At 42.5% G+C, this 14,292-nt stretch overlaps 1 protein-coding gene across 1 annotated transcript in view; it reads right to left on the reverse strand.

Annotated features, from left to right (window-relative positions):
• The window catches only part of LOC146785486 (disintegrin and metalloproteinase domain-containing protein 9-like), a 1,594,707-nt gene that overhangs the window by 211,492 nt on the left and 1,368,923 nt on the right, over positions 1 to 14,292 (reverse strand). Inside the window, exon 16 of the mRNA XM_085633059.1 lies at positions 12,605 to 12,788. Coding sequence (XP_085489185.1) covers positions 12,605 to 12,788 — 184 coding nt within the window. The remainder of the gene's footprint in view (positions 1 to 12,604; positions 12,789 to 14,292) is intronic.

The following is a 14,292-nucleotide window of genomic DNA, read 5'->3' on the forward strand; positions in this document are numbered from 1 at the left end:
CACCTACAGAATATGCAGGACGAACCCCAACAGCCTAAACACAAAGTCCAGTGGCATAAATGTTATACATGCTAACAAAACTTGCTAAGAATGTTATACCTAAACAGCCAATAGTTGAGATATAAACATGCAATAAAGTTAGAGTTTGCGTAAATAAGGTGTCAACGTCACTCGAAGGAAAAAATGTATCACTGATATCCACATTGTAGCGTACATCAGGTTACAATAGCAACAGCTGGCGAAGATAAAATCCCCTACAGCTATAATAATTAATCGTCAAACTAATAATGAAGCAATAATTAACAAAGTTGCATAGAAACGCCTTGAAGTAGACAATTGTGCGCGTCACTGAAACACAGTAACATGGATCAGGAGACTTGAAGCTTGATGACTTGCACAAACAACAATGTGCGTGTGAATGAAACAGCAACAATGGAGACTAGTATGCGTCACTGAAATCAGAGCCACGCAGCTGAAGAATGGCTATTTTGATTTCTTCCAAACAGGCCTTTCAAGATGCCCGCTATGTCGCGTGAGGACGTAGAATGTCCGGCGTCTCCTGACAGGAAATGGAGATGCAGAACGTTGGGGATGAAGACAGCTGGAGACACCTGGGCAAGAGACACGTAGCGCGATCCTTCTCCAGCACGGGATGTCCTCCGGTGGGTCGGCGCATTCCCGCTCACGAGCTGTAGCAACAGAACAGACAGTGACAGATATTTTGAATGCCGCAGCACGTCACACCCACCAACGTAATCTAGAGATCGTCACTCAGGTATTAAACAGATTCCTCAATAATAAAAACAGTACCTTGAAGGAGTATTTGGGTGAAGTATTTTCCCGAGTGAGCACAGAAAAGCAGGAGTGACTTCAATCAGCTCATAGACGAGTTCATATGATGTTGAGATCTTCCCTTCACAGTAGTCCATACATCCTCTGCCACCAGTGTAACAAGGAAGCACTCATTAATAGGAAGGAGCCAGAAGTAGTTGGAAATGAATGTTTATTCCTTGGAAAGATCCCATTTATCAATCCCCTCCAGCTGTCAGCAGAATCTCCTCTCAACTGACCCTTTAGACATTCTCTTTGACATCATGCCATTCGACTCCCATGGCAACAGGAGCATCAACCAAGATGCCACACACTGGTTTAGAATATACCGGTGAGGAAAAAAGCAAGGGTAAGATCTATCCCCTGCAAACAATCTGTAGGACACACCTGTACAATGTGATCAGCTGCCACCTCCATTAAGAACCAGTGGATTCTGCCTCCCACAGGGCAGCTGTGCCCCTGTAAGGGTACGCTAAAGAGATCTGGCAGGTGGGCCATAAGGAGGGGGTAGACTAGGCAGCCCGCTCACCTTGGTCGTAGGGGTGGGGGTTGGGGGCACCTTGGCCTCTATTGCAAAACTGCTGAGTTCCCTTTGGGGGCTGGACAGGCTGACGGGGAGGGATGCCTCAGTAAAAGCCACAAAAGGAGCAATGGAACCTTTGGCATTGGCAAGGTTGAGAGGAAAGACTCGCAGAGAGAGCCGCAGCCCTGCTCTCCTCAAAACGCTCAAGAGAGAAATTAGGTTTGCCCCCAGAGCATGTCTATCTAGGAAGAATGGACATCTTCAGAGAACCCAGTTGATCGCATACACACATGGCAGCGAATGGCAACACTGGTGCCTACAACCCACCCATTGGAATCAGTGGTGTCAAAGCCACAATGAATCATGAACTTGGCTGCATCACAACCATCTTTTAATCACCAGAGAGAGCACAGGTTGAAGGTCTTCGTGAACACCATCGAGGACTTACACCACCAAAGCCCAAATGGCATGAGAACAGCGTCCAAACAAACAGCTGGTATTAACCCGTTCCGTGCTCATGACGGAACCACTCCGTCATGAGCCACGGGTGCGCTGTGCTCATGACGGAGTGGTTCCGTCATGCTGCGGCCGTTGGCGGCCGCTCCGCCCACGCAGCGCTAATTCCCCGCCTGTGCGGGCGATTAGCGCAGTGGGCGGAGTCGTGACGGAACCACTCTGTCATGAGCACAGCTCACCCGTGACTCATGACGGAGTGGTTCCGTCACAAGCACGGCGGCACGGCAACTGCCCCCAAACCCCCCAGCGCTACGGCGGAATTCCTGCCGCGGCGAAGGGGTTAAAAGAGGTGAGGGCCAAGCCTGTAGAGACACTTTTGCTGAATGTTTCCACTTGCTTAGATTCTCTATTAGGGGGAGAATTAGGAAATGTGTTTGGATTATAGATGTTGGTGGAAGCTTGCACCACTAGGCTTTCTGCCAAGGGGTGCTATGACATAACAGCTGGTTTGCCTGGAGAAGGGCGATGGCGCCTAGCAATTTGTCGATTGCCCACTAGGTCCAAGCACAGGTATCTGTCAGTGTCTTACTGAAAGGAGAAAAGATGGGGCTCTAAAGATGTCTGCCCTGATTGAAGGACTTCAGTCAAGACATTTGTCTTAACCTCCAAGGCAGGGAGCTGGAGGTCAAGAACCTCGGCCACCCTCGGCATCACCATGGCATAGAATGCCAATTCCTCTGTGGCTGATCTAGTGGAAAAACAAAAATACCTGTCTCCGGAGACATACTGAGGACCCTAGTATCCTGCAAGTCCTTGTAGCAATCATCATTCTGGCATGGCTGAGCCAACTCAGCACTTGGGTCACAGCCATTATCCAAATCTGTTCCAAACAGACTGCAGACATAGCTGCCTATCCTGCGGCAAATCAAATGGTGGAAGTGGTGCCTCAGTTTGATTCGGACACAACGTTGGTCGAGGTTGGACTTTTGTTGACAAGGCAGTGAAGAGCACTATTGGCGCCACCTACTCTGGCATGGGTGAATTCCGCAACAATGTTGACCTGCCTGGGCCAGCGTGGGTTGTGTCGGAAGTGTAGTTGGAATAGAACTGGAAGCGAAAAAGGCACAGAGGGTCCAACTGGCACCAAGGGTTAAAACCCCGCCCCCCTTGTGGTGTCCCAGGTGGAAGGCTTTTCACCCATGCCAGAGGGAGTTGGCAGGGATCCACAGAGCCGTGTTATGGATGCGATGAACTCTTCAATCTGATCCAGCATGGCTGAAGGCCCAGGAAAATGGGTTCTGTCGTAACTAGCTGTGGGATAAGCTCTGAAGTCACCCGACTTCAGAAGTAAGATTGAGAAGGGTGGTGCCACACCCGTGTGTGCTCTTTTGAATGCAAGTGGCACGAGGAAGCAGAAATCACGCTTCGATATCTTGCACACTGAAGAAAATTTTTTGAGGTAAGGTCTAAGAGAGATACGAGACAACTCCGGATCAACATCTAAAAGAGTGGATAGAAAGGAACTGATGTCACCACACAGGAGTGGTGCCATAATAGGCTGCGCACCTCATTAGCGGAGCGGAACGGTATCAGTGCGAAGTCGCACAGCACCACCTTCTGTGCACAGAGGTACTGCTGAAAAGGTTAGAGATCCATTGAGATACCTGAGGAACTTTCAAGGGGAGTAATCTGTGGCTAGAAGTTTCTATCAGAAAAAAATGGTTATTTAGAACATGGTCTTTAAAACATTAATTCCTAAACATGATTACACATACAAAGTTAAAAGAATCATTTCCACTAAAATCAATTAAAAAAACTTTCAAATTAGTTAAAACCACTAAAAAACTACCCAGGGCACATGCCACATCTAAGTACTGCATATGATGAAAAACCTTATTGCCTCCTCTCAACCCCATAGCCTATATTTAACCCCTTCAGTGCCCGCCCCTTTCCCCGCCCAGTGCCGGCCGTTGCATTAGCGGGCGGGGTCTATGACGAGCTGGACTCGTCATGGGCACAGCGCCACCGCGGCCCATGACGAGTCCAGCTCGTCATGGGCACTGAAGGGGTTAATTAGCACTAGTTATAGTAGCCAATGCCTTAGTTCTAAAAAAATATGAATAATGTTAGACATGTCAGCTTTAGGGTGGTCTTCCCCCCAATTTTTGCCTCTCTCCTCTTATTTTTGCTGTTCTTACATTTTCCCGCTTAAGACTCGGCATACCTTGCCACTGTTAACCAGTGCTAAAGTGGATATACTCGCTCCTTAAAACATGATATCATTGGTTTATCCCCAGTCACCATACTACATTTACTTGTAAGCCCCTAGTAAAGTGGTGCTACATGTACCCAGGACTGGCAAATCAAATACTTTTAGAGGGCCTGCAGCACTGGATGTGCCACCCACTTATGAGGCCCTTTTAAACATGTGTCAGGTAGGCTATTGCGGCCTGTGTGTGCAGTTTTAAATATTGATCTAGCAAAATAAACCTTTAGCCAAAATCCAAACCTCCACCCCTATGATAGGCACTTGACAGCCCAGAGGACCAGGTGCAGTGTATTTACAAGGTTGGCCATGTGCCTTTAAGTTTTACATGTCCTGGTACTGAAAAACTCTTAAATTCATGTTTTCACTGTTGCAAGGCCTACTTCACCCAAAGGCTAACATTGGAGTTACCTCGTAACATTTAATAATTGATAATTTCCAAATGGGTGCAGGTGACCAGTTCATGTTTGGTGTCTTTAGAATTGTAATGAAAAATACTCTCTAATGGTGAAGTCAGATTTTACATTACATTCCTCAAAATACCACTTTTAGAAAGTTGCCATTTTTCTGCCATTTCCTGTCTGCAGCCTGTCTTTGGGTGACTGGGTGTAGCTGACTGTTGGGCTTTGTATATTCCTCCTTGACAGTCACACACAATAGAGAGCTTAGGTGTGCCTGGGTCATCACTAGCAGGGTGGGAGGGCGAAGCTGGGCACAGCCCTACTTACACTTGAATAGGCTGTGTCCTGCCTCTACTCAAAGGGCTCCATACCTTCTGTAGTTAGTCTGCGGCCAAGGCAGGGAAAGCAGAAAGCTTGCACACTTCAAAGAGAATTTCTAAAAGCTTCTCCCACCTTTCAGAGGGAGGGCACCAGGTACTGGACAACAGACACCACCTCTTCGGTACATCAGACCTGTGGATACTCCACCAGGAAGAAGGACTGTTGTGCTGCTGACAGGGCTGCCACTCTGATGAACTGCTGCTCTGAAGGAACTGCTGTATTGATCTGCTGCCCTCTTGCCTGGGTAAGAAGGACTGGGCCAGCATCTGTTGAACCAGGGACCCCAAAGTAACTCCAAGGGCTAGTTGGCTGGCCTCCTGACTTGAGCCTCAGCGACAGAAGGTTCCAACAACCTTGAACCCAGCACCTGAAAACTGCCATCTGTGAGTCCTATCCTGCCAGCCCAACTGTGAACCCAGCAGGACCGACACATCTCCTCTGCTGTGAGGCAAAAACTGGACCAGAACCAAAGCATCGCCTCTGCTGTGTGGGTTCTCCCAATGCAAAGTACTCCGCTTCGACCTCATAGCCCACAGCGGAACCACCGCCTGTGCGAAGCTTTCCTGATGCAGGCACTGGCATCGCAAATCTCTAATTGACGTCAGCCTCAACAGCGACGCAGGTTGTCGCATCGCACCACCACAGCTCCTCAGAACCAACGCATCGCCTCGACTGCACAAAGCATCCTCATCATCAGACTTATCACAAGCCTTGGGCATAAAGAGGATTTAATCCAATTCTAAATTTTATTAAAGCATCCCGCATTGCTAGATTGGGTAAGTCCATGAGCCATGGGAACACTGTTGAGGTTTGCCGAGAGGCCCTCAATTGCACAGTAGAAATCTTCTTGGTCAAATCATTAAATCTGATGATAATCATTACAATTTACAAGTTATGACTTAATAAAAATCACTCTTTTTAACCCATATTTCTCAAGCAAAGTGACTGTCTAACTCACGTTGTGAGCCCACTTGTTCATCCCTAGTAGTTTATGACAAAACTACAGGTACAATTTTTTCACACTTAACATTGAGATTCAAAACACAAGTGTGGATGCGTAGGTAGGTCCATGTGAAACTCAAGGAACATGCCCTTAATGCAAAGTAACACAATGCAGCACATAGTACAGCTAAGAGGTACTCAGCAATAGGGTCCAATTCAAACATCTTTTGTGTTTGTTATTAAATGAAACATTAGCCATTGGGTTGGTTTTGCATAACATATGTCAAGTCTTTTAAGTACTTTAATACATCTAACCCTACATCAATATGGTTTTTGTATTGAGTTTTTTAATTTTTCCAAATTACTGTATTGTGGGTATTTATGAAAACATCTGCTTCAGTTTATGACAACCTAATTATGTTAATTCGGTATACTTTACTTAATATTCTTTAATGTAAAGTCTCATTCTTTTCAGGCAATTTGGATGATCAACAAAGGAAGCAGATAGCAATAATGCAAGCTAGATTTACATGTCAGGAATGGCTTTTTAAAAATCCTGAGATTATCAAAAGGCAAAGGAGGACCAATAAGATGCAAGGTGCACATCATCAGCTACCACAAGCTCTCCCATTTGCAGAAGCACCAGCAGCAGCAGCTGCATCAGCAGTACCTACCCCACGTGCACCAGTGACAGGTCACAGTCAACAAAGGACAAAATCTGACAAAACCTTATACGTCACCGCAAAATATATAAAATCATGAGGAAATATGATCAGAGACTACTCCACTTTGAACGCTACAATTGTAGGATAAATAAACAGTTGCAGCAAGTCACTTTTATAAGGCAAGGATGCCACAAGGCCCTATATGTTATAATCCAGCATTTATAAACAGAAGGACTAAAACAATTGGTGTATTGATGCTTATTATTGTGGTTATTGGGATGGGGTTGAGTAGGCTTTTGGGATTCACATATATCCACTTTTATAATATTTAATAGATTTTAGTATTTAGTGGTTTCAGATAGTTTTTAGACTTTTTGCTTGTAGTAGATAGGTCATATAGTGGGATGGGAGCTAATTGTTTAATATGTGTAAGTTAATATGTTAGTATAAGTGTAGGCCAGATTTATTTCGGTTTAGTTTTCAGTGTGTTTTAGATATCTTAGAATTTGCTATAAGGGGAATTGAGGATTTTATTATGTAGTGTTTTTATATAGAAGTAGTTTTAATTGTGATTTAACATGTTAGGCTTTTAGCTCAGTTATAATACGTTGGAAGCAGGTACAGTTAGTGTATCTTTTTTGGTGTGTAAATATTTGTACATATACTTAATTTCAATACAAGAACACAGTTTAGCAAGTTCATGTATGGAAAAAGAATGATTAGGATGTGTCTTGGAATTTGTTATCAATATGATTACAAATGAGTGGCATACTTTTAAGCAGACTTTAGAGTGGAGTTTAAATACTTAAATTAGATTGACATTTGCTTGGTAGGATATTTTAACTATTTCACTCAACACAAAGCCCAAATTGCTTAAAACACAATAAAGTTCAAACAGAGACATAATATACATTATATTTTTTTAAATGGTAGACACATGAGTGCTATTAAAAATGTATTAGATATACATTCTTTACACAATAATTAAACAAGGAATTATCTAATACAGCACAATGCAGGACAAGAGATTTTAAAAGACCATGAAATATTACAGACATGTGAAAAATAATGGTTTTGGGGCAGTCACAAATATATAATATGAGACGCAATGGAGCAAGGAGGGCCACAGCTCTGTTTCATTACCCTCCTCTGAATCAATGGCACCATTTCTTTATTTATTTTCGGATGCATCCCAGGTTAATGGCCAGAGATTGTTGGTGTTTATGGAAAAGTTTCACAGTTTTAACCTATAGCTGCCCTAGTTACTGCTGCACACTCTTCAAGCATCCACAATTAGGTCCACATGGCTTCTCTCCACCCTCAGCATACTTGCAAACTACCTGTTTACAGAACTGAGACCCTGTGTCTTCCTCAGTTCCTAAACCCTGCCACTGCTTCCGGTGTCCAACATTTTGGCTGTCCCTGTAACAGCCCGTACTAGCCAATTCACTCTAAGGCTGTTCTTCATTGACTGAATGATATTCTTATGCGTTATAGAGTGATTCGCAAAGTAAAATCTGGAATAAAGCATAAAAAAGAAAACATAAAAGATGGACAAAAATAAAAGTAAAGCCTTCCATGAGCAGTAAATCAGTCGGCCTTTTGAAGGGGAGCAGAATTTTTATCAGGTTAGGACATCACTATAAAATGATCTATGTGAAGATCAAAGCTTCTATAACATGTATTGTTCCCTGAAAATTGGAAAAAGACTACACTGTATCTCGAAAACATATTTAAAGCATCTTTACACATATTCTTGTCAAATATGACAGCTATTAAAAATGTAAGAAGTCACATTGTCATGAGCATATAGGTGTTTAAAAGGTAACTAACATGGAAACATGGTAATGCAAAATGGTCAAAAAGCAGAATTAGTCGTAGAAACAGGACTTTCATTCCAGCGAGATACAGAATGAGGACAACTGACAAAAATAAATGGTGGGACCGGGGTGGGTAACATCAGGGAGCAGGGAAGGGTGAGGGGATTGGAATGAAAAGAGCGCAGGTGGGCAGTATGAAAAAATCACATATAGCAGCATGGGGAGAGTCATCAAACAGCAGGGAAGAGAGCGCGGAATGAAAGAAGTACATGAAGAGGAGAAAAGACGGGGGAGAAAGCAAGGAAATGTTCACTCCAATGGAGTGCTGAATTTAAAAAAACAAGCATTCGCAATACAATAGGTCTCGCATTGGCGAGAGTTTGAGCTATTGGAATTGTAAATGATCAGGGCCAGACTGGAAACTGAAACCGGCCCTGGCAAACTGCTTGGCCGGCCCCCTTGAGGTAGGGGAGGGGGCAGCCTGTTATCGTGAGGGGCGTTTTCAGCCGATTTTGTTACAGGGGGCTGATATTGCTGAACCCTGGTAACAAAACCGGCCCCCACCTTGGCGGCCCACCGGGAAAAAGCCTGGTGCCCGCTACGGCCAGTCCGGCCCTGTAAATGATAACGCCTTTTGTTTATGTGTTTTGAAAATCTGCAATCAGTGCATAAACACAGCTTGCAGGCTTTCTAAACACATAAATAAAACGCATTGTCATTTACAATGCCAATAGCTCAAACTCTTGCAAATACGAGACCTTTGTGGCACCCGCGCTTTAGCTGTAAAAATCATCAGCTTTAAGTAAAGAAACCCGCGTTTTAGCCACGATTGTAACAAAACAGTGGACACTCAACCATTTACGGTAACCCGGGCTGGAAGATCAATGCTTATCTTGGTTCAAAGTGACAAATACTAAGAGCGCTATCAGAAAAGCTCTACAAAACGTTGCCATAAATAAGGCACATCATAGCTGATGGCCAGACATTTTGCTTTTTTGGGACAATGATATTTGGCCTTAGTTCTGACTCTGTCACTTCATAGATCTAGAGCCGCTTTTGAAGCACCCACAATTAAATATGCTCAGGCCAGTCATCAAGTGCATGGCTTTGGCTGTCAGTCTTCACCAAGGTCACATCCAGCTGTCTATTGCCCCCACTGGAGAGACGATTCATCCCTGCATTTTGTATTTAGCGTACGATAGCGTCTAGAGCCATTTGTGTTTCATGAAGGAGAAAAGGAGGATATTGGTGCTGAAGAGATTGAGGTATAGGAAGAGCATTTGTTCATCAGACATTTTGTGTTATAACCCGATGACATCAAATGATACAATCTAGTACTATGGTTTATTTCTTCATAACCTAAATGTTTCAACCTTTTCACAGACTTTCACTGACTCAGCATTTCACTTTAATCTCCTCACCTCCCTGCTCATGAAACTGAAGGTATAATTCACAAACAGATACAGACAGTTTACGGACATACCCTTACTAAGCTCAAACATATACAAGTATTTTACTCATAAAATGCAGCCTCTTTTGTGCAAATAATTTGGTGATAATATTTGCTTTGTGGTTAGATTTATTTTAGATTGTATTTTTATGTGTCTATCACATTTATGTTTTAATTGTTGTATTGCCTTTTATAGGTAAACAAGAGAAGGCGGGCATACCCCTAATATACCCCAAAAAGTCCCTCTCCTCCCCAACATCTTTTCAGATATTTAGATATCTATCTCACGCAAATCCACACAGCCATGCAAGCAGGCACACGCACACACAAGCACGTACGCCAAACAGTAGTATACATGACCCTCTCTCCCGGGGATTGAAAATATGTGCTTCTATACTTTGATTCAAATGAGAAATCCTTGTCCATAATCATGGTGAGGCTCTATTCTGCATGCTAAAGAGCTGGAGCTCTGCAATAATTAACAAGGCTACAACAAGGTGTTATCAAGCAGGGAAAATGGTGAACGCACTGGAAGCAGGAAGCCCCTAACGCGAGCAGACTTTAATATTATGCTGTTTGCCATTGACTCTTCACGATTTATTATATTTAAACACTCTGCGATATTGGCCATTATTACACGATAGTTCCATCTAAACTTAGTGATGGCTGGAGAAGTTTGAAAGTGGTGTGGAAGAACTTCTAGATGTACTATAAATGGAAACATGCATATCTTTACAGATCCTGTTACATCTGTGCTCAGAATTCCCATTAAGGACTAAAAAACAGCAGTGCAGCTGCACTTTGGGTTTCACATTTCCTTATCGCCCTAACTTGGTGAATAAAGTTAACTTGGTGAAAACAGTTCTGCCCTATTTTTGAACAATTAATGTGAGCTCCCAGCACAGATGGAAAACAAAAATAGAGAGCTGTGTGCTTATTTTTTTAATTTAAAGTACGGGACTGCAGGAACAAAAAAACATCAATCAACCGGTGGTGGTTGTAGCTGAAGTCACAGGCCGTTTATTTTTATTAAACTAACAGTGCATGACCAAGACAAAGTCTGCTCAGTGGAGACAGTTTAAAAAGTAAATAACATTGTAATAAAACTACCCACTAGGGACGGCTGAACTGGAGAAAGACAAAGAGCTGTTTCTCAGGATACAAGAAAACATGCTTGCTCTTAAATGCTTCTGATTCGATAGAAACCGAAAGTCAGAATGCCGTCTCTTTCTGTAGCCGGCCCCTTAGCTTTGAGAAGTAAACACACAGTGGCTGATACTGGAGGGGGTGGAGTCCTCACAAAGCTGGCCAATACCCACTCCTTCCTTCAACTTATCGGTCTGCTCCACTTGGCCCTTTGAATGAAAGGAGTCCTGCTGACCCCGCCCTGGGCCACAGCAGAAAAAGCCCAAATGAAAACCTATTCATTACCGAGGAAAGACGGAGAGGTATCACTGATGTGCGACGTAAAATAGTTAACAGCACCCCCAGGGAATGAGGTATTGGTTGGCTGATTACTTCCATGGTAACCCGGCAGCAGCTTCCCCCGTGCACAATAATAAATAGTAATAACAAAATCACTGAAAGCTCTGTACTGTCCACTACCAGCAAAAACTTTGACATTGGATGAAAACTTGGTGTGTACTGGCAGGCCGCTCCTAGGAGGCTGCAGCTTTTGTAAAATGACTGGAGGGGGAGGGGAGGGGAGCAGAAAGAGGAGTGGGAGGGGCTGCAACGCTTCATGACGTCTTACAAACAAAACCAATCCCCCTTAAAAGGAAGCCCAAAACCAAACCAACATCCTAACAAAAAAGCCCAAGTGATGGTGGAAATCGAAAAGTGCAAAAAGGCTTGAAATAAAATACAAGCAAGGGAGCGGGAAGCTCATCATGGGAGGCAGCACTAACACAACTGTGGGATTTAGAGGAGGTGGGAGGGAGGAATGCTATATTTACATGTAAGCAGCTATGGCGCCGAAGCTGAACACAGGCAAACAGTAACAGAGCAGGAAACCAAGATAAAAATAGTCAACCAAAGAACAGATAAAGAACCATAGCGGAATGAGACAGTACTTAGTCCCTGCTGTTTGGGAGGAACAGAAGACAAAAGGAGGGACAAAGAGGCCGGTCTGACCACTGGCAAGCAAGGATTTTTAAAGGACATTGAAAAAAACAAATCAAAAGTAAGTGGATGGCTTTAATCCTACAAGAGAAGTATACTAAAGTATACAAGAGGTATGCTTACGCTCGACCTAAAAAGGAGTCTCCTCGTGTATTCAGTGGAATGATACAACACATCTAATTAGACCTTTTTGAGACCTAAATGCTCCTGGACGGGACAATCACAAGAATAGTGAAGATAGCCATTGAATTAAAAGCAGATAACTGAGCTAGACAACATAGCTAGACAACATAGCCATCTAATCATGAGCAAGGGCTGAACCAAGCCTACTCCAAGTATATGTTATGTATTATGAACAATACGTCTGCCTAGCAGCTGAGACCTACAAATGAGTGAAAAATGCTGTTGCGATGTTATGCATTTCATTTAATTATACTATTTACACTCTGTTATGCTAGACAACTTTAATTTATATAAAGGTAGACAATTCACAACTTAATAAAACACATTACGGTTCACTAAACAGGTCTTAACAGACTGTATGTAGCAAGTTAGGACATATATGTGATGACATTTTTTTTACACTCAATCATTTTTGGAACAATGACGATATTGAAGTTGCTGCTCTAAGCAATTGTATCTTAAAGCAATCTGTAACTGCATAAAATGTACCCACCATTGTTTTTGAGCGGGCATATTTTTTGATATTTCTAAACAAAAGTAAGGATTTTAACATTGATGCTTTTACCTTCCCTGCACCACATCTTGCTCCATTTGGCACAAAGCCAAGGTCTTCAAGACCTTCTCCAAAGTTGGAATCCACGCCCCAACACCAGGTGCTTCCAAGAGGAGTCTGAATTATAGATGTATAATCATTGAACAGATGTAGCTCTTCCACATTTTGACACTGCACTCGTCCACACATAGCATTCCTGTAAGAGAGCACTCATTTTTAAATAACCTAAAATCTGTACCATATTGTAAAATACCCTTTACTTTCGTCAATACTTTATTAAATGTTCCTTACAGATATGAAAAAGCAACAAGGTGAACTATACGTAACTTTTTTATTACAGTCTTTGAACTAAAAAAAGGATACAATAAACAAAAATGCATAGTTTCTTTTTTTTATAAATGATATAAATGAACGACACACTTATTAATTTTTCTTTGACACAAATTAAGCAAGATAATAGAAATGAGAGATGCAGCACTACATATTCTGCAAAGAACCACTTTACTATTTTCCAATAAATGTATTCTCCGTAAAATTACAGTTTAATAGATACAAGAAGATATTGGATGGTAAAATGTTCTTTTTTTTATCCTTTCCCCAAATCCTAAGCCAATATACCAAAAATATATACACTACCTCATTTTATATCATCAAAACACATTCTCAGTTTGGTTGGCACTCGAGCATGCTTACGCATGAAACCTAATAAATTTGCTTATCTTCTGTTTTTAATAGTCATAACAAAATACACAGTTGCTACCCAGACACAGGAGCATCATAACATATCAAACACCCCTCCAATGTAGTGCGGGCCTCACATGTCTTCTAATTGCTAAAGAATACATTAAAGCAGCCACAGTGGCCAATGTGGGTTTTGTGGCCTCCTTGGAGCTACCATGCCAGGCTAATGCCAGTAAATGGAAAACAGTCTTATAAGTGTAATCTGTGTTGGCTGATCTCAAATGGGATAATTTTTCCTCTTTAATCATAGTCCACTAAGTCAGAACAAAACTGATGAGCACAGTCATGCTATAAAACTCATCAAGTAAAGGCTGATTAAACACAAATGGCTAGCAGCCTTAGGCTCTGATCCCCATAAAGCACAAAGGCAGTTATCAAAGGGTTTCAATCTTTGACAGAGTTGTTAGCAGTGGCAGCTGCATTTACCTTCGTTTTTTTTGTCACAATTTTCCTAGTCTGAAGTTTTGTCTGTAATTACAGCTACCTGGGCAGGTTGATACGAATAAGTACTGCTGACTATCTTTGATCACCAGTGTGAGAAGTTGGCCTGATATATGATGTCACTAATTCTAGTGTACACCTTGTATCAGTCCAAACAACCCTTATGGTGATTGGTTGTAAAGTCAACTTTATAGACCAGCTATCCTAGTGGTAGCATGGACAAGAGCTGTCTTTGGCTAAACTCTGAATGGCATGTGAAGCCAGCTGTTATACCATATGTAACCCCTTGAATACCAAATGAAAGGACACCACAACAGATATATATATAAAACAAAGTGAATTTATTCTAGTCAAACCCTCAGCACTCTTTATGAGATTCGAGGTAAGTACAACACAGTCTTATTCAAGCATACATTAAGTCACACAGGTAAGTAATACAGTTAGGCCCTAGGGGCCACGTAAACCATATACTAAGTAAGTGGTATAAGGACCACTGTCACGGAAATAGGATAGGCCTA

Source organism: Triturus cristatus, chromosome 11, assembly GCF_964204655.1.
Source record: "Triturus cristatus chromosome 11, aTriCri1.1, whole genome shotgun sequence".
NCBI lineage: Eukaryota > Metazoa > Chordata > Amphibia > Caudata > Salamandridae > Triturus > Triturus cristatus.